At 43.3% G+C, this 20,722-nt stretch overlaps 1 protein-coding gene across 7 annotated transcripts; it reads right to left on the bottom strand.

The window, feature by feature from the left end:
- Positions 1-510: 510 nt before the first annotated feature.
- Positions 511-15,977, bottom strand: LOC144580020 (leucine-rich repeat extensin-like protein 5). Of its 7 annotated transcripts, XR_013528895.1 has the most exons (7): positions 15,819-15,977; positions 14,662-14,769; positions 10,230-10,282; positions 9,897-10,009; positions 8,845-8,901; positions 7,176-7,298; positions 511-5,172 (listed from the first exon to the last, which is right to left on the bottom strand). XR_013528895.1 is itself a non-coding variant. In XM_078354980.1 (6 exons), the coding sequence occupies exons 1-5, from the start codon at positions 15,874-15,876 to the stop codon at positions 7,194-7,196; spliced, it is 381 nt and encodes a 126-aa protein (XP_078211106.1). In that variant the 5' UTR covers positions 15,877-15,977; the 3' UTR covers positions 511-5,172; positions 7,176-7,193. The 7 variants fall into 7 exon arrangements, 2 of the variants coding, with proteins under 2 accessions (XP_078211106.1, XP_078211107.1); XR_013528893.1 differs by lacking the exon at positions 9,897-10,009 and having other exon boundaries at positions 15,826-15,977; XR_013528894.1 differs by lacking the exons at positions 9,897-10,009; positions 15,819-15,977 and adding an exon at positions 15,125-15,174.
- Positions 15,978-20,722: the final 4,745 nt, after the last annotated feature.

The following is a 20,722-nucleotide window of genomic DNA, read 5'->3' as shown; positions in this document are numbered from 1 at the left end:
TGATTTTTTTTGCTAATATTTATATGTTCTTATAAATAGCATATACCACCTAATAAATGTTTATATATCATTTTATGTACTCTTGTAATATGTAAAAATAAAATAAAAACTATGTCCATGTATGCCAAATACAGTGATACATACACGTTATTGGGATATGTTAGGCAATGCATATTAAATGTTAGGATCTGCTTGGATGCTGCATTTCATGCCCTTTCACATACTGTTGAAAAGCCTGTGGCCTCTCACTGGGAGCCCAGCATATACATTCATCTCTTTCTTCCTCAAAAGCTCTAGCACTACCTGTCACTTCCAGCGAATAGAAAGAAAGTTCTTGTTCAAACTGTAGTCCCTAAGCCAATAGATAAAACTCCTATTTTAGAGGAAGTTTCCACCGGGTAAAGACCACAGGATAAAGAACAGAATAGGCCAGAGGATAAAGACCCAGAAGTTCAACTTCTGCGCTTTCCGGGGAGGCAGGGTCCGAGTTCCAACTCCAAAAAGTCTCACCCGCTCTGGAAGATCATCTCGCACTGAGGCCATTTGACCTGGTGGTACCAGGTTGTGAGTAACGCTTGGTTTTGCGGGAGTTCGGCTTATTTGACTCTCCCTACGGCTCCTTCTCTAGCCCACCCCGAACCCTCAGATCTGGGGCCCTTGAAAATACTCTGGCCTCCGCAGAACATTCTGAGGAAAGTGCAAAGAGAGAACTCATATTATTTTTCTATTATTCGATTTCCGTTCTCTGGGTTCTTAATTCCAGCATTTCCTAGGTGCTATTCTGAGCCAAAAAGACTTAGGTTTTGCCAAACACGCCAACATCCAGGATTCTTGACCACATGGGGGGATTTAGGAAACAGAAAACTCGCTAAATTTGAGCGACTTTTTCGAAAATAAGTTGGTGGGAAGGGGACCAGTGCTGCACTAGGAAGATTCAAGAATGGGTATGCTTTGCCCGATGCAGTCGGTTTTCTAGGACGGACGGGGGTGCGGGGGTGGAGGGGATTGCATTTCTTTAAACCAGATCCACGCGCCACCCCACCTGCCCCGGCCCTGGGCGGTTAATATTGTGCGAGTTCCTGTGCTGTATTGAGAACATATCCTAATGTCTATAGAAACTTGGTGGAAAGAATGTGATGAATGTGTCTAATTGGTTTAACTCACCATCTATTCACAAGAATGAAAGGTCCATCATTAGGCTTAATTAAGTTTTTTTTTAAGTCGCTGCCTTTAATGATCATAGAAGCAGCTAAGTCCAACACCGGCATTTGCGTCATTTTAATTACCCTGTTTATTTGTTGCGGATATGGCAAAGTTACCCAATATTTCCCCACATCCCTTCCAACTAACAGAGGAGCGCAGCAAACTGGGCAGTCCCGCTTCCAACCCAGAGAGGGCGAGGGTAGCGTTTGGATCTTTGAGACTGGGCTGTCTGGCGCGGCTTCCAATTCCAGTCTTTTCCGCCAGGCGCGGCTCCAGTTTAGACTGCTGGCAGTGGTCTAAATTTGAAGAATTTGAAGAATTTACACCACCACCTTAGGAACGATTTGCCATCGGATTTGTCCTCGGCAAATGCGACACCAAGCTGTAGATGGATGGGTGGATAGATGACTGATTGATTGATAGATTCCTGAAACTTGCCAATTAATGTCCTGGAAAGAGAGCTGCTGAAAAGCTTCTACACAACCATGTTTGGAGGACTGTGGTCCCCAAGTAACCTGCTCACGGGATTCTGCACTCACTGATGCGAATAACTCACTTTTCCTGTTCCCTCCCCAGCTGGCAAACCTGAGCCTCCCCCATTCATTCAAGGGTTTCCTTTTAACAAACTTAGGGGTAGGTAGTTGGTTCATAGTTGCCCAGCCCACTCTCTTCTGCAAATCACACACAGGAGCAAGCAGGCAATCAGAACCACTGTCAGAGTACTTAAAAATCATCAATTCTTCACATTTAATTAAGCTTTGACAATTGAAGTTTCTATGGATTAGGACCTCAAGACTTTCTCCCTCACTTGAACAGCAGTAACTTAATGTATGCTACTCAAAATTTTAGCCCTCCCTTCACCCCTGCTATTCTGTTGTTGTTGTTTTTGTAATAAAAACAATTCAGTCTCTTGAGCATTTTTGCACACGGGGCAGGAGCTTGAGTTTTGAAATCTCTGTCAGAATCAAGGTCTCTTATTCAGGTGGGAATCTGTGGATTTGCTTTTTTCAACAGCAACACCCTGATAGCATTTTAAAATCTTGGTATGATTTTTACCTCCCACCTTTCTAAATTTAGGAATTCACTGCTTGAAGCAAATCAGAGAGAAGCCACCTAAGCCAGATGACTGGTTTCGTTCTCCAATGTTTGGCAGAGACTTGTAGATCAAAATGAAATGTTAACAGTTTTTTTTTTCTTAGAAAGGATAATGACAGAATTTGTGCAAATGCCAAGAGGAGAGCAACTAATAAATTATTTTCCAGAGAAGGGAGACAAGTGGCTATTTGGCAAGTGCCATTAGCCACAGCTCTGTACTTGGGCACAGCTCTGCCTTGAAGCTGCTCTGAAATGGCCTGTTGACTGTGGGATCAATGAGGGTGGAGGTGGGGGTTGCATGAATGGCCTGCCATAGGCAGCTGGTCCAAGACTCCAACTTGGCTCCTCCGGCCATAATCCTGAGAAGTGTGCCCCCAAACCCCTAAAAAGTGGGAGCCACAGAGTCTGAAGCATGTATTTGGGTGAGGAAGGGTCTGGAAGCTGTAAAAGGTCTCACCCCAGGAGTCACTCCAACATCCCATAGCTTGCTAGCTACTCTGTAAATTTCACCTCATCCACAGACCTCCAGGATGCAAAAGTCATTTCACCCCAGCCAGTCCTTCTCTGTGGTACAGATTGAAGGTCATTCTGAAAGGCACTGAGTCAGACAAAATTAGTCTAAAACTCGGGCCTAACCTTCCTCACCGCCCCTTCGCCCCTTCGCATTTCTTCCAGTGAGCTAACCTAGCTGGAAGGAGGATGAGGAGGTAAGGGCGGTACGGAGGCGAGAACTGGCAAAGGGAGTGCTTGAATTGCAAGTTTCATCCTTAGGAGAACTAACGGACCTAAAGAGCATCCCTGTGGTAGAATCCTTGGGGGCATTTCTGTAGGGGCCTCTGAGTGAGCCATCAAGACCCAAGACCACACTACCTCAACCCCTTGGCTCAGGAAAAGCATTGCCTTGTCCCTGTTCCTCGTTCTCTGTCATTGGACACATTTACTAACTTCTCCAAGACATACAACTTAGAACAACAACAACAAAACAACAACAACAACAACAAAAATCCGTTTAACAAGATCGTTCACTGTCATTCTGGCCATCAGTTTTATTTCTATTTTCAACTCTTCTGTTAACTTGTCTTGTGCTGCTCTTTCCGCCTCGATTGGGAAGGGAGGTCTTTTTCCCTTTCTCCTCTTTCCCTAGGTGCTGAACTTTTTACACCGGCGCTTTGTTACTTAAGGAGAAAAATTGGACGGTGCGGGATGCTGAAGGAGAGACAGAAAGAGAAGGTCTGGCGGCCTGGGGGCGGCCATGCGTGTAGCCCTCCCCGGTTTGTGTGTGTGTGTGTGTGTGTGTGTGTGCGCGCGCGCGCACAGAGTTGGCGCCAGAGGGCAGCGCCCCAGACCCCAGTCCTGGCTGGACAATAGACGACCGGACAGCTGCGGCCGCTACAAAGGAGCCCCTCGGCCGCGTCGCTGTTTACTTAGTGTCAGGTCTGACCCCAGGGCCGCTTGAGGCCAGTACAGATGCCGATTCACCCTGGGAACCGGCTTTCTGTCCTCAGTCCACCGCGCTAGTTTGTTTGCAAACAACTTAATTGACTTCTCGAATATTCATCGGCTGACGCTGGCTTTAGGGAAATTTGAGGGGAGACTCGCTGGCAAAGACCCACGGCCTCTGGAGGATTGGCTTCCCACATGCAGGTCCCGGCCGTCTCGCTCATTCTTTTCTTCTTTCCAGAGGAAGTGGATGGGCTTCAACTTTAGAAAATTTATTGTTTTAATTTGCCAGCTACAAGTAGGGTCAGAAAGAGGCCGGACAGCAGGCCCACAAGCCGCCCCGCGGACGCGCACGCGAACAAACACGAACACGTTGTGAGCCAGTCCAGAGAATGATCTTTGGAAGTGGAGAAGACCGTCATCTGGGGCTGCTGCTGGTCTTTTCCTTTCCGTGCACTTCTACTGACATGCCTGGGCATCATGATCCCTAACTCTACTCGACTTCAGGTTTAAAAAGAATTGAAATCACTAGGTAATCACAGTGCTAATCAAAGGTCGATGAAACGTTCAACTATTTAAAATAAGCTTTGCCTTCACACTGGAAGTCACCTAGTCTTTCTTGTCAGCATCTAGAAAACATTTAGAGATCTGTTTCTTAGATATGCAGATTGAAAGGCTGTCTGGCAAGGAGATGTCTTACTTTACTAGACCACCGCCCCCTCCAAAGGGATGTCTCTTTCTTTGGGGCCTCTGTCTTGGAAGAACTGCCAGGAACCCATGTCTGCAAAGACAGCTATTGGGGCTGCCCCAAATTCCCCTGACCCAGGGTACTCTATATCCGACTCTAGTCCACATCTGGGCCTAAAGATCCTGCTATCTCCTCCCCATCCCAGAGCTGTCACACAGAGCCTTTGATATTGTGCCAAGCTTAATTTGGTGAGGCAAGAAAACCACCTAACACCTCTTCTCATCCCCTGATTTCAGGGAATCGTATTTTTCCTAAGTGCCCCTACAGACTTGAAGGTAGGGGTGGGTTTTTCCACAAGCTCCTTCTATGAGTAGGGCTGGGCTTACACCTGTGCTGAGAATACTGGAGATGGGTGGAAAACCAACTAGGACAGAGAACACTGAGCTCTTGGTGCCCCGCACTCCCTCTTTTATCTCCTTTATGACATTGCTTGCAATGACTGTCTAGTTTAGATATGACGAGACCAGCGCCTCCCTTGAAATGGAAACAGAGGACTGAATAAAGAAGAAAAAAGCACTTTGTAGTCTGCATCGTCCATCTTTAATTCAGAGACGCATCTCTACTCCAGGGAGCTCTGCCTTTGATCTCTTTGATTTTTTTTTATGCCAGATCTGTTATGGACTAAAATTCCTAGGTTTTCCATAGAAACATCTCCATTCCTTCGGGATATTGATGTTTTCTTCTTCCTGGGGGTTATGATATGGTAAATCAGATTCAGAAAAGAAGGGACAATGCCAGCATTCATGGGCCTGGGGTGGGGTTTCTCTTGGCCTTCTCCCTCCCTTTCTCTCATATTCGCTCTTAGGCTCTCATTCATACAAATATTTCCTCCCTTTCTCTCTCTCTTTTTCTCCTTTCCTACCTTCCCTCCACCCTCCTTCCTCCATTCCTCCTCCTTTCTTTCCCTGCCTCATTTTCTCCCCGTTGTTCTCGAGGGAACCAAAATAGGGGTTGAGATTCTGGTCTCTTCAAGCCTTTCAAGCGCCTTCAACTTTGGCGGCGGTGGCAGCAGGTTGCGTTGCCATGGAGACTGTACTGTACCGCAGCGGCCGCGGCTCGAATCCCCTAAACAATGCCGCGCCAAGTGCAGGTTTCTCGCCCTTTTCCGTGCACTTTTCGCTTCTAATGGGGCTAGTGGCCTCAAATGGGCGATGCATCTTGACACGAAAACAATCCCTACCCCTCCTCTTTCCCCCCACTCCTCTGCTTTTCCTTCCTCCCTCCACGTCTTTGATCTATTAAAAATCAAAAGAACAAAGTCACAGAGGAAAGTTGAGTTTTGTTGTGACTGCCACTGCACAAAATGGAGCTCTTCAAACAGAGTGTGGTGGAACCAAGGTCTGACAATGCTGATCCAGGATTGGTTGTAGCTACAGGTCAAACCGGACAGCTCTATACAAGAGGACACAAATTATAACCAGGCCCGCCAAGGAGCAGCAAGCCTTTCCATCCCAAACTGACTGTAGCTAGGAGATTCTGTTGGCCAGAAATGCCTCCAGTCAGGCTCCAAGTGCAACATGAGTGAGGGCTCTAAAGAGGCCCCTAGGTAAGAAGCCATAAGGACCCAAAGCCATAATATCTCTCAATCTTGAATCATTTTACAGAGCCTGTGCCTGGCATTAGTCCCCACCCAGATCTGGACAGCTATAGCTTCCTCCACAGAGCTTGGCGCAGGGCAGGTGATCAACAAATAATCGCCGGTGGTTGTTGCTTCTGTCCTGACAAACTCTCCACTAGGGGGAGCGAGAGGCGGTTTACCCAGCCAGAAGGGTGTGGTTAGACACTGCAACTCAGGCTGGTGGATCACGAGGTTAAGAGATCGAGACCATCATTGTCAACAAGGTGAAACACAGTATCTACTAAAAATACAAAAATTAGCTGGGCACGGTGGCGTGTGCCTGTAGTCCCAGCTACTCGGGAGGCTGAGGCAGGAGAATTGCTTGAACCCAGGAGGCGGACATTGCAGTAAGCCGAGATACAGCCATTGCACTCCAGCCTGGGTAACAAGAGCAAAACTCCATCTCAAAAAATAAATAAATAAATAAATAAATAAATAAATAAATAAAATAAAGAAACAACATCTACACTTTACCATAAAGGATGGTTAGATGGCTGGAAAAATAATATGCCAACGCAAACATACTGAATTCAGTTTTTCACTTCCAAAGGGACAGTAACATTAATATTATCATTATGGCCAGATGCCATTTGCCACAATTTATTGCTGGTGAAACAAACACTGAGCCAAAACTCATACAAGCCATTTCCCCAGAACTAAGATCATTCATTGTAAGATCCTCAACCCTCAGACATACAGAGCGTTTCTTTAGATAATGTATTCAGCACCCACTACTTAAATATAGTATCAATCATTATCGAACTGGTTGTGTCTGGGTCTAACATGCAGACCACACATTGATAGATTCATTTTGTCACATTGAATGTTCAATTTAGATAGAAAAAACACACAAGTAGATTTTAATTACATTCATTTCAGTTTTAAGTTAATAAGAAATGTGGATACTGCATACTTCAAAAACTTACTCAGTTTGGATTCAACATTTAGTATCCAATTTTTTGGTTAGCTTTTCTTTGTTAAAAATAACCTTGGCAAAAGCTTCTATTTGAAATAAAACAAAAAAATATTAAAAGGAATTATAAAGTAAGAGATGAAAAAGCAGAACTCAACTTGAAAACCTTTAAATTCTCAACAACTGGATTGTGTGGTGTAAAGTCTATCCCAATATTTTCTCAAGGAGCTGATGTGCTGATGATCCCTGAACATTTTAGTAATGTCCATAAACTTCAGAGGCTGAAATACAGCAAGCAAAATGTGCTAGCAAATTATAGACACTTGGCAAAATAAAATTTAAACAATTTTATTTGTTAAACCAGGAGAAAAACTACGAATTAACAGAAAATTCTAGTTATTTTTAAAACAAAAGTGTAGAGGAAACATGTTAATGTAACTGGGTTTTTTTTCCTGAGCCATGTTTGAACAGCATAATTATTTGTGATATAATAAGAAAGGAGGAAAAAATGTACAATACAGAATTGTTGCTAGGGATTTGCAAACATCATGGAAAAAGTAGTACAAACTCTTGCCTAGATCCCAGAACTCTAATCCCTGGATCATAATCTCCAAAAGTAGGTTAGAAAAATTTGCCTCGGCCACAAAGTCTTGAGAAAATGAGATTGAAAACTATGGATTAAATCAGATGGGAGAAAAATATATAAATGTTCTTGGCCCAAGTGACCAGGATTGGTACTTAAAATTTATGTTGTTAAGTAAATTCAAATATAAAATTTTAAAAAAAGAAACTTTCGTCTAGCAACATAACTGCTAATGATATGTGTTCTCTTACTGCTTAAATGTACTATAGACACATTCCCATGCACACATACAAGAAAGTTCCAGTTTGAAGAACTTTACCTTTTTTCTCTTGTGAGTTTTTTTCCATCTTTAATTTCCCTTTGCAATTTCAAATAAATTTAGAAAATTACTCCCTAGACAATTAAGGCAGAATGTTAACTGGCCAAAAGTTTCTGGGCCACCTTTTAACCCTTAGGAAAAACTGAAGGGAGATACCTGTGAGGTCTCTTCACAGACAGATGGAAAGGAAACAGGAAGTAACCATAGTAAGCACTACCTAGGCTAGAAAAGGTGATTCCGTAGGGCCTGAGTGGTTCCATTCATTCTGAATGCAGCTTAAATGTAAAGTCAGAGAGCAAGCCTACACACACACACACACACACACACACACACACTCACACACACACACACAATGGGGGGAGAGAGACAGAAATCCCCAGACTCAAAAATAATAAACCTATACAGAGTGACTAGCACTTTCAGTGACTCAATATCCAGTTCCCCCCAAATTTTAAAGATCTTAGCTGCATTTTAAATGATCAGCGAGAGCTTAGGAAAGGAGATGTCCTGTGTACAGTCTTCTTTCTTCCTCTTCCTCTCACAGAGAAAAGCTCTAACCTTGGAGAATAAATCCATACTGTCAAAGTACCTTCCTATTTAGGAAAATTTTATGAAACTGTTCTCATCTATCCAGTGAATGTCATTGTCCTCTTGAACCTCTGAGCTCTATGGATCTCCCTATGTCTTCTAACTGTACAAATAGAATCACTTCGTCCTGCTGAACGTTGCTCAAATTGCCTCAAAATGTGGCCCCAGCATTACCTGGGAACTTATTAGAAATGTAAATTCACAGAAACTGTTGGAATGGGGCCAAGGAATTTCTAGTGGGGTTTATTTCATTTGTTTTTAAACAAACTTTGGGCAATCCTAAATCTTGATTAAATTGGAGAATCTCTAGTTCAAAGTATATTTCCTACCCACTTACCCTGCTGATGGAAATGTTGAAAGTGGGAGTTGGTGTCCCTGAAGACTGGAGACAAATCTGGAAGGAGAGACAAGGAGAAGCCCTCTGAAGCTAGGGCTGGGAACAGAGCGGCCAAATGAGAGGCCTTGTCTTCCCATCCATGCCTAGCCCAACACTGGCTCTAGGGAACAACTGTTTAGGTTCCTAGTCCCAGCTTGCTGTGATATGAACTTTGGTGATTGAAAAAAGTAAAAGGGAGATAGTCTTGTGCTCTTCTCCAAAGAGAACTCCAGAGAGGGAGATGCTAACTCTCTGGTATGAAAGAAGGCTGTGGAAGGAGGAGGAGTCAGAGGGGAAGACACTGGAGGCAAGGTTCTCCACATAAATGGACTGAGGAGTTCAGATACCACCCAGGAAAAGGCCGGGGGAGATGACTTGCGTGCCTGATGGGAGTAGAAGTCTGAGTGTGGAGTATGTGTGAAAGGTGTAGAGGATGTGAATACACCCCCAACCTAAGAGTTGGGGGAAAGGGATGTCTGGAGACTTGTTGGGGGATGTGAAGGCATGGGGAGGTGACTGATGTGAAAGAGTGAGTGAGGTTCTAAATGTCAGAAGGCAAGGGGAGTCTGAGGGCTTTGAGAGAGTGTATGGGGGTATAGGGTGTGGGGATGAAGAGATTGGAGGTGGCAAAGGGTCTGAGGGAAAGGAGGAGGATGAAATAGATGTGAGGGATTTGTGGGGTTCTATCAAAGTGGAGGATGAGGAGTTGTAGGGGCTTGAAGGGGGAGATGGGTAGAAGAGAATATGAGGGGCTATGGGTGTGAGGAGGTGAGGTTTAAGAAGGGTTGAAGGAGTATGAAAAGGTGAAGTGGTGTGAGGCAGTAAAGGAGGGTGGGAGAAGTTGAGGGGAGGGTGGAGTGGGAGAAAGCAAGCAGGCTCCACTGTCTTCCAAGCTACGACAAAGGAAGTGAAGGATAAAGGAAATGGGGATCTGATACGTGAAAGAGAAAGAGTCAGGAGCTAAAAACATACCAAACCAAAAAAACCCTACTTATGGCCCCTTGCTCCCTTACCAGACAGCTTTAATTAAATCAGAGAATGAGCCGGAGTCCTCCTGAAGCTCCTGGTATCTGCCAAGCTCTTACTTCCTGTGGGCATCGACTTCTGAGACTAAATTAAGAGGCTCCTGAAATGTCAGGTGTGAATGAAGTGTAGGAGCTTTCTCAGGTCTCCAGGCCCTGTACCCTTCTCTAAAGCCTGCAATCCTCCCTCCCTGTTCTTTAACTCTGAATTCACAGGTTTTACACGAAAGAGGGTTAAAATGGAAGTCCAGATTTCTCAAAATCCTGGATTTTCCAAGACTGCCCATAGGAACGATTTCTTAGCATCAAGATCGTAAATCTCACTTGCTTGCAGAAGTTTGGTGTGACTTCTTCCAAATGCTCAGCTTCTGCACTCTCTTTGCCAGGAGCAGGTGATTAGGGCCAGGTAGTAGTGGATACAATAGGCATTGAAAATCGGGCAAAATTTATTGGTTAGAAGTTGTGAATCAAAAGAGAAGGGGGAGAACTCTATTTCTCTATACCAAGAAAGCATAAACTCATCGCCCACCACAGAATGACTGTTCTCTAAACCCCGACTCTAGCATGGCCTGCATATTCAAAGGCACAGACACAGGACCTGGAAGTGGAATATCTGGGCTATTCAAAATTAAGTTCAGTAATTGATAGTTAAATACACATGCCTCCAAACCACCTCTAAATATTTACATGCAAAATGGAGTTAAAAATAGCAAATAACTGTTGAGGATTTTTAGAACAATACAAGCTTCATCTACATAAATTAGGGAGAAACAACTACCTTGGAATAAATAGAATGCTAAGAAAGCCTAGGCTGTTCTCTCGGGTACTTCCAAGTCTTATAATCTGACTTGACTTCCTCACTTTAGTTTCACTGCATAGTAAAATGTAAAAATTTCACAGACCTCGGCAGGTGTCATTTTATAATCCAGTTGGTAAGAAAATTGTATAGAGGTTAAAGTGTACTAAAGTCATCTAATGAATTTGACAGTTATGGTGTCCTGTAAGTGCAATAATTTTACCTTTAAGAAACATGAATTTTATATGCAAACAATTTTTCAGTACAGAACTATCCCATACTCAACTCTTATAAGAATAAATCAGTTGCCTTAGTTTTTCGATTATAAATATATTTATATTTTATAGCTTTTTTGCACTAAGAAAATAACATTACTATAAATAGTTACTTCCAGAAATGACAAAAATCTTTTTTCCTCCTTTCTTCCTCATTTAAATTGTGTTATTTGTTTGAATAAGAACACTTCTGGCAATTGGGCTGTGTCTTCATTGATATCAATAAATTGCTATATGTCTTCTTCAACTTCTAGATAAAACCATGGACAGATTTCACAATATAAACATTTAATGGTATTCTTCACTCTGGCCAAAAATATGCACAATCTGTAGTAATAGATGCCTGTCAGCAAAAAATGGAATTGACCATCTTTTCCCTTTAATTTTAGTTACTATAATTGAATGACTGGAGGAAGTACTTGAATTGTTGATGGCTAGAATATTTGTGAGATATGTTTTATATAAAATGCAGATTTTTTCAGATGATATATATATTTTAAAAGTAACTGTTTCAAATTGAACAAATTTAGAAATTTCTTAAATTTCTAAGCTGATTTTTGTATTAGACTTAAATCTAAGTCGCTTGTGTTCATCATCATGGACTGTAGATTCTAGGTCCCAATTTACTCATAACCTTGAATAAACTTAACCCATCACAACCCCAGATACAGGAAAGCAAAGACTAGAAACATATTGCTGCCTTGTCTTTGCTATGTCACAATAGGATGTCCCAGAGAATAGAGCCCTAATATTTGCATTTCTATGTCTTTAATTCCTAAATTTTCTGAAGATTGGAGGCAGCTGTAAGTAGCAGAGAAGAGAAAATTTAGTCATTTTACTTTAAAATAAAACAACTTTGAAAAAATAGTTGAGTATACACTTAATAAAATGGACAAGTACCCTCTGAGAATTGAAATATGATTATGTATTTAGTTGCCCATATTTCTGAATCTAAGGCCAAAATGCACAGGCATTTATGTTTTCCATCTACCTTAAAGAAGTGTTTTGAAGTTGTTCATACTTACCACATTGTTAATTAAATAAGAATAACTTAACAAATTATTTTAGTTAAGAAATTATTAAGGAAGATTATTGAAAAATGGAGAGAGACTTCTTAATTTCCTTCTAGGTGTTTGTTCTTAAAAGTATTATTTTTTTCATTCTAAGATTGCTGTTTTTACCTTTCTGGTACTTTTGTGGTGTAAGTAAAGTCAATGTAGAACATGGCTTTTAAATAAACTTTCTCCTACCCTGAACCATAGCCCAACAGAGAGAAGGCAAATTTTACCCAGAGATCAAGAGAAAGGGCTTCTGAGGGAGAACTGGTGACTCTCCCTCTTCTCTATTTGAACACAGGGTTCATGGAAACCTGAAATATACTTTGCAAAAATGTTTGAAGAAATCACAGTGGCTTTCAAACATTCAAATCTGCATCCCCAAACTGTGGCATGAATTAGTGTTATCCTGGTCTACTGCACCCCTTGCACTGAAAGAAGCAAATACTCCTCTCTTTCAAAGGAATGATTCTCCCCAAAAGAATACTGAAAATACCCTCGTGTTTCTTAATTTGTTCTTCCAGTTTGGGTCATTCTATCTGCCAACAGAATTGAGCCATGGAAATTGGTGAGGTTTTACCATGTTGCAGATAATGAAAGGAATGTGGAAAATTCTGATCCTAGCTAGAAACCACAGCCAGGGAAAGTTCATTTTACTCCTATGTCAAAGTTCAGGGAAAGGCAGCCCAGGAGATCTACATCGTTTCAGATCTACAGTGTAAGGTTTAAAAGAAGACTTAAACCAATTTTAGATTTTTACAAGGTGCTTCTCTCCTCCTGCTAAGTATTTGGTTTTACTGGAGGAAGTGTCCAAAGCCTAAAGCTCAGTAATCGGGAAAACTTCCCCCCAAGTTTCATGGGGTTTCCAGAGCGCTGAGAGCCTGTTGGCTGACCATGGCTCCTTCAGGAGCAATAAATCCTTCAGAATCATACTCCAAACCTCTCCATTACCAATTATCCTAAATATTAGTTTCTTTCAGCTTTCTCCACTCTCTGGCTCCTCTCTTCCTTCATCCACTCCCCATCTTTGTGGAAAAGTCATTTGTAAGCTAACTACATTCATGTGTCCTTCGATCAAACAAGAACCTGTTGACTCTCACAAACATAAACTTTCCTTCGCTATCAGTTATCTTACCGACTTTTTGGCAAGAAAAAAGGCCAGAGAGATACATGTATTTCACATCTAAGTGATCTCTCTCCTATTTAACCAGCAACTAGCAATCATCCGACATTAATTTATACAGTTTGTGCAAATACCTAAGCTATTTAAAAGGCTGCTCTGGGTCGTGTGTGGCAGGGAACATCTATCTGGTGAATAGGCAGTGTCACACGGTAGCATGCTCTCTTGTCAAGGCCGATTGTGTTTTAGGCAAACATTTGCGCAAACATAAAGGCAAAGGTCAAGGACTGTTCAGTCCCAGTATGTGCTAATTCACCTAGCGAACCAATGGGGCAAAAGTTGCATTTTATATGCTCGCCCCCGCCAGACCCAGCGCAGGAGTCGCTCCTGCTAATGAACAAAATTGCCTCGGATCAGCTCCCTTGTCAATTTCTCTTCGGCCTCTCTTGTCCATTTCTCCGGGCTTCCTCAGAAATACAACTGGAAAAGACGAGTTTGCCAACACCTGGATCAGCTCCGCCCGACTTCTGGGGCAGCACATGTTTATTCCACATTTCTGGTAGCAGAAAGCTAATAATAATAAATAAAATCTATCTTGCCACAGACGCTTGCAGGTCGCTGTTTAAGTACTCAAACCAACGACCACTCGTTGCTGGCGTCTGAATATCCACGCCGTGCAGACCAACAATATCATTCAAACAGCAGAATCGAATCTCAAAGCCGCAGGTTAGTGGCAGGAACGTGCTTGTAACTACGCATTTGTAACTCACGTTTGTGGAAACGTGGTTTGCACGCGCATTGGGAGCCGCGTTTCTTTGGGACACTTTGCTACATTCAGCGAATACAGGGCAACACTTTCCAGTGAAATATACCTTCCCCGCCAATATATCTACACCATCTCCCACAGATCATGCCTAGTTGTTTTTCCAGCCTCTAAAAAAAAAAAATGTTTTCAAGTGGACGTCAACTTGAGCAACTAGGAAGTGGAATATTTTTAGGGTTAAACAAACGTGCGCACGCTCCCAACCGGTAGGGTTTACTCTGCATCAATAGTCATTTGGCAAGAACCAATGGCTGAGTTTTTGCAAATCGTCCATTTAAGGGAATAGTTTTTTCCCTTGATAAACCCCAGAGTCGCAGCTGTGCGCGTCCACAGGCAAGTCTTTTACACGTGCAAAATTCATTCCTGAGTCAGATCAGCTGCGGCGCGGCGCCGCGCTTGCTTGGGGCTAGAGAGTCCACGACTTGTTGCCTCTGCGGCCCGAACGCGGCTCTCCAAACCCCGGCCACTCAGAATTTGCGGGTCTCTGGGTCTATGATGACAGAGTTCTAGAAGAAAGAGCCCTCCCTGTAGAACACCCACAAAAACAGCAAAGTCGCAAGAGGGAGTCATCCTAGGAGGGAGCTTGGAGTTTTTCTGCCGTTTCTTAAAAACGACAGGAAAACTCTCCCCACAGTGCATTTTCACTGCGTTCCAAAACCAGAGAAAACAGAAGAAAATGTAACTTACCCCGACCTGCCACAATACTACACTTTGAGCGTCCTTTTAACACTTTGAATCTTCCTTTAGTGTTGCAGCCTTTTCTCTCCTCCTGCCAGAAACCAACTTTCAAACTAGCTGCGTTAAAAAGAAAGAAAAAAAAAAACCGAAAACAAAATAAAACCAGATCTTACTTTTGTTATGTCTTGCCAGCTAGAATTTGCCTCAAAGACTTCTTCTTTCTCTCTTTACCAAAATTTCCTACACACCACCTGGGCAGCTTCACAAGGCTTAAAGTTTGTGTGGTTTGTGTGAGCAAATGTGTGTGTGTGTGCGCGCGCGTGTGCGGATGTGGGCAGTTAGCTGCTTTTAAAAAGACATCGTTGTCCTTCAGAGTAATAAAAGTGTAGCCCCCATGTTTGGGTGTGGGGATTTTACATGCACTTCTCATTTCAGTTAACTTTTTTCGAGCTGAGAAAAGCTGCTGGCTTACTTTCGGGAGACTTTGCTCGTTATTCATCTGTTTAGTCGCCTCAGAGGCACAAAAGCGGATCTGCGGCGTTATGAAAAATGGCCTGGGCGCGGAGAATGTCACAGTGGTCGGCGTATTATTTTAGCCTTCTTAAAAAAAAAAAAAAAACTCAGGGAAAGTTTGCTTTTGATGAATTCAATAAAAGCAAAGCTGCAACGGAAGAGATTTTCAGCTAAAATTATACAGCATGGGGCAGAGCTTAAAACAGCCAGATGGCCAAAGGTAGAGGGACCCTCTTGGTTTCAAACCCCAGATCTAGAATTCCACCGACTGAGTCTCTTAGTTTATTTAATCCCGCGTGTATCTTTTTTTTTTTTTTAAATTGATTTCCCCGCTCTTTCTTCCACCTCACTTTTGGTTTCACACCCTAGAAGGTGCTGGTGAGACCCCCGTCTTGAGATTTGTAGAAGTCACTTTTTTCAATTTCCCTTTTGACAATAAAGTTAAACTTTCCAGCGCCCGCAGCCTGGAGTGAAGTTAACCCAGGATGAAGTAGGCAGGTTCGTTGCAGGCCACCATTTGGTTCCAGGTTCAAATCCTGCAGCCTTTGACGTCTCAGGCCACCTGTGGCTTTTGAATATAAGGACCAATATATTCATTCCAACCCCTCCCATTCCCCACCACAACTGCAGAAAACCCGAAGAACTTGGCTCACTCTCAACCTTGCACTCTCGTGGATCCTTCCCTCTCCTGCAATAGCAACTGCAGAGCATGGTATCCCCAGCAAATCCATCAGCAGTTCTCCCCTCAATTTTCTTAGGAGTAAGGGACACACAAACTGAGGTGATAACGGTGGCTTCTCAGACTTTGGAATGAAAATTATGACGTTATTATGCATTCTATTTGAGCCGTTTTCTTGGAATCAGATATTGGCAAAGCAGGAAAAAGTGAGGGGGGCAGGGACAGTGAGGTAAAGGAATTAAAAGCCTACTCTGAAAGTCTAAAGGAAGATCAGACTTAAACCCTGAAGTCCTTCCTCTGAAAATAAGGAAGAGGAGAGGTTGGGGGGGCGGGGCGTCGGAAGCCACTCGGAATCCCACTCTACAGCAGCAGCCCTGACAAGATTTAGTCCAGTGTGTGAGTTGGGCTGCCACTTCCAGGAAGGCCTCCGGGTGAACCCTACCCAAACATAACCTCAGCTCTCCAGGCTAAGGAACAGAGTGTGGCAAGGGGCAGATTCACAAAACGATTTGGAAATTGAGGCCCCTCAGGCCCAGGCCTCAGCCCAGAAGAGCACTCCTCCCCAATCACCCACTGGCAGGAATTTGGGGGTATGGTGGGAGTAGGGGCCAGAGAGATCCAGGAGGTTAAGGGTTAACACTGGGGTGATATTCCAAGAACCTGCAGCAAAGAAAGGGGAGTTAATCACTCTGAACTGGATTTTCTGAGCCCCATCTTTTCCTCAGGGGAGAGGCAGTCCAAGGAAAGAAAACAGTGGACACTTTTGGCAGTGTACTGCTCCAAATGCCTGCTCTGAAACTTTCAGGCTGAGTGACCCCAGCAAAGTTTTTTAACCACACCACAACCCTCCATTTTCTCATCTGTAAAATAGTCCAAAAATATAGAATCTGTTTCAAATGGATTTTTTGTTCGTTTTAAACAGGACTGTGAATATAAAGCACCTCCAGCAAATGCTCAGTAAATACTAGCGTGTTGTGGGTGTCGCCAGTGTTGTTGACTTGATTATAAATGCTGAAGTAGGTTTTGCCGCAATAGTACCACAAAATATAGGCTTCTAACGAGCGGTTCCCTGGACCCGTGCCCTCACTCTATTAGTTCTGCAGATTGAAGGTTATCCAGGCAGACCTTCCAGTGCCTCTACCATTCTGGGATCAAACTCACAAGGTAAGAGCCTCTCCCCGACTGGGATCAAGCCCACAAGCTGAGAAGTTTACCATGTCAGCCAGGACCAGTCGGGATCTGAACAACTCCGTCCTTTCCCTGCTGTAGGCTGCAGAGCCCTGTGGAAGACCTGAGGGTATCCCCAACCTGGTCTCTCAAAGATGCCCTGACACTGGAAGAAGCTTTCAAAGATGGACTGGAGAAGCTCTTTTGGAAAAGACAAGGCGCTCCCTTTTCTACTTTGGGGAAGTAAAGTAAGAGGACCAGAGGAAGACGTCGGGGTGACTGAGAGGATCCCGCCAGCGCACCTAGCCTTCTTCAAGTTCACATCTCCAGTCTTCATACTCAAGTACTTTTTGCGAAGAATGCTGGGAAGAAACCTCTTCTCCCAGGAAGACTGCTGGGGGTCTTGGTAGGGAGGACTTGGTTTCCGAGTGGGAGTCGCAACCCCCAGTTTCTCTCAGACCTGGGAAAAGAAGGCACAACTGCAGCTCGGAAGACACACCCTTAAAATACACTGCCAGAATTAATAACCCCAGATTGTAGAATAAAGAAGCTAAAAAGCATGAGATTTGGGCCAGCTTACTTCCACCATTACTTAGTGACATGTAGAAGTCCTTTGACAGCTGTTTGGAGTTCCCCCAATTATTTGTAATGTTTTAAATGCAGAATGGTTGATCCCGGCATCTACCAGAACTGAGGAGTCAGTGAAGACTAAACTTTCTATCAATGTTTTCCCAACTTTGACTGCTACAATGACTCCCAGGGCATCTCATGGCTCAGACTCAAAATGGAGTTCTGCCTGGCACTCAAGGTAGATATTGAGAAGGCACTCAGCGTCCTCAAGAGAAGGGACTATCAAGAGTCCAAATCCACTACCCCTGCCTCTGGACTCTTTCACTTGCCAGGGAAGTGAGGGTCAAGGGCTGCTGGCTTAGGCTGTAGCAGTCCCTCTGCTGGTCACCCCTCCCTTGCTGCTAAGGCTCCTGCCCTTGCAGATAAGGAAATTCCCAGGAAAGCGTCATCTGAATATTTACATCCCGAAGAATGCAGATAAAACAGAGAGAAATTTCAGGACAGAAGTTCATGTCTTGGTCGTTTGTAGATAAAGAAAATCCATTGGGTTCAAACCTGAAGGTTTCTGTAGTTTAAACTCAGATGTGTGTGGGAGGGGGTGAAGCCGATTTAAATATCTGTTCTGACAGATCCCTGACCTACTGAGCTGAAGATTTCTATGACTAATGAATTCTACTTTGCACTTTACAATTTTCATGAAACTATCAGAAACTATATCCACTTAAATACATGACCAGCTTTGTACATCACAAATGGTGGTATATTCACATCACCTTTCATGACACCCTATTTGAACAACTCCAGAGACCCCAAAAGTTTGCACAAGACAAATCTTGTTCCCGCTCCCAATCCACAATCTCTCTCTCTCTCTTTCTTTTTCTTTTTCTTTAAATTGAGATGGAGTTTCGCTCTTGTTACCCAGGCTGGAGTGTAATGGCACGATCTCGGCTCACCGCAACCTCCGCCTCCTGGGTTAAGGCAATTCTCATGCCTCAGCCTCCTGAGTAGCTGGGATTACAGGCACGCGCCACCGTGCCCAGCTAATTTTTTGTAATTTTAGTGAAGACGGGGTTTCACCATGTTGACCAGGATGGTCTCGATCTCTTGACCTCGCGATCCACCTGCCTCAGCCTCCCAAAGTGCTGGGATTACAGGCGTGAGCCACTGCGCCCGGCCCCCACAATCCCTCTCTTAATTCTCACTTGTTTGTGGCTTTCTAACGTTGGGCAGTATCAATGGAAAAGAACTCTGGTGTTGGGTGACTAACATTCCCGTCCACTAGAGATGGGGTCCTGGCATTAATTGTCCCAATAAATTGAGATATACTGTGCATAATGCAATGGAGCAATATGGTTTTGGTCCACATGTATGACTTAATTAAGCTATTTGCAACTTGATGTTGCAAGTCAACAGGTGTGCAAGTGGATTAACAATTGCTGGCTTCCTTATCCTCAGAATGGCGCATAATTCCTAGCGGCACATGTCAATTTTTGATGATTGCAGAATCCATGTCCCCTGCACCAAGAACCCACTTAATAATTCTCCATTGTGCATTTAAAAAAGTAGTGTTTGGAAATATTTTGAAGTCCCTTCCAACATTTTAATAAGTTCTCATTGTGACTTTTAATGGGCTGCCGTTTTATTCCTGATGTATTTTTTATGAAAGGGCAAAGGCTAAACTCCAAGTTCTTCCTTTGAGAGGGAATGGGAGTTCTCCTCTTGCCTTCCATGAGAGATTGCCTCTTGCCTATGCTCTAGATGCCAGGTTGCCAGAAGAGGATGTAGTGACCAGTGTAAAGGTATGCAGCTGAGCCACTGCCTCTAAAATTGTCTGTCTGACCTCCCCCCCCACCTTCCTTTCCCTTAAAGTTAAGTGAGGACTGGAAGTGCTCTGCTTCTTCCAGCATCCCTTTCCCAATTTCACCAATGCTGCAATATCCCAAATGCCACAAAACTCCTCATGATCTAGGCTTAGGAAAGCAAGGCGTCTGGCAGCCCCACAGGTAGTGTGTATTAACACGGGTTGATGAAATTTGCAATCGAGCTAATAAAATTACCCAACCTGATGACAGAGACATCGACATTTCTACTTTCTGGGCTCCTTGCCCTTTGTTTAGAGTCAGATGGCTCCAAAACCCTAGCTCACTTTCACTCTGGCTGGGGATGGGTGGCAACGAAGTGCATTTGTTCCATGTGATTAACTATTTGAATCTTAAGTCAAGGTCGATTGTTTGACCTCTCTGGATTGAACTAAATTCATCACCTATAATTTTATTAAAAATCCCAGTGGCCATCAATCATAATGAGAGCATGGGGAGTCAACATTTTCCAGGAAAATGTGTCAACTTCATTGGCACATGGTGCTTCCACCATCCCTTTTCTGTCTTGAGTTGAGCAGGCATATACCTGGGGTTTCCTCTGAGGATCCAAGGTCAATGCAGCACCCAATGGGTGGTGGCACTTGGGAGGAGGGTTTGTTATTATTATTATTATTATTTTCATTGACTGGATGAGTCGGTATTCATTGCCTGATTTAAGTCAGTTCTAAACTAGCTCCCTACTTTAGACTAGTGAGATAATTTGGCAACTTTGTGTCCGTGCCTTAATCCAAATGATATTTCATATAATTCCAAAAGGTGAAATTAGGATCAGAGCTGCTCTTCACCATTTCTGATAATGCTGTTATAAATCACTTTGAAATCACAGTATATCAGCCTGTACATATGCTGGAGTATTCATGTTATTGCCTGCTGGTGAAATAAATATAACAGCATTCTCATTAAAAAATTTAAGAAGGGTAAAAATTTCCAGTGGTCTTTTAAACCCAACTCGGCATTAATTCTTTAAAACTAAGGTTGCAGAGTCCCTGTTTTTTTTTTTTAATTTTTTATTGGATTTTAGGTTTTGGGGTACATGAGCAGAGCATGTAAGACAGTTGTTTTGAATGTTTTCTGGTCAAAGTCGGTTTGTTCTTATACCTGAAGCAGGTGATGTTTCTGTAGAGACATCTGAATGACAGCGGGAGCGAAGGACAAATCTAATAAAGCCTAATAAAGCGTGAGCGCCAAAATGTCATTAAACTTACAAAGATGAGACTCAAAATCACTAAAAAGGTAAATGTCTTCATTAGTCTGATCTCTG

The sequence above is a fragment of the Callithrix jacchus genome, chromosome 17, assembly GCF_049354715.1.
Source record: "Callithrix jacchus isolate 240 chromosome 17, calJac240_pri, whole genome shotgun sequence".
Taxonomy (NCBI): Eukaryota; Metazoa; Chordata; class Mammalia; order Primates; family Cebidae; genus Callithrix; species Callithrix jacchus.
This window is presented reverse-complemented; position numbering and strand designations above follow the sequence as displayed.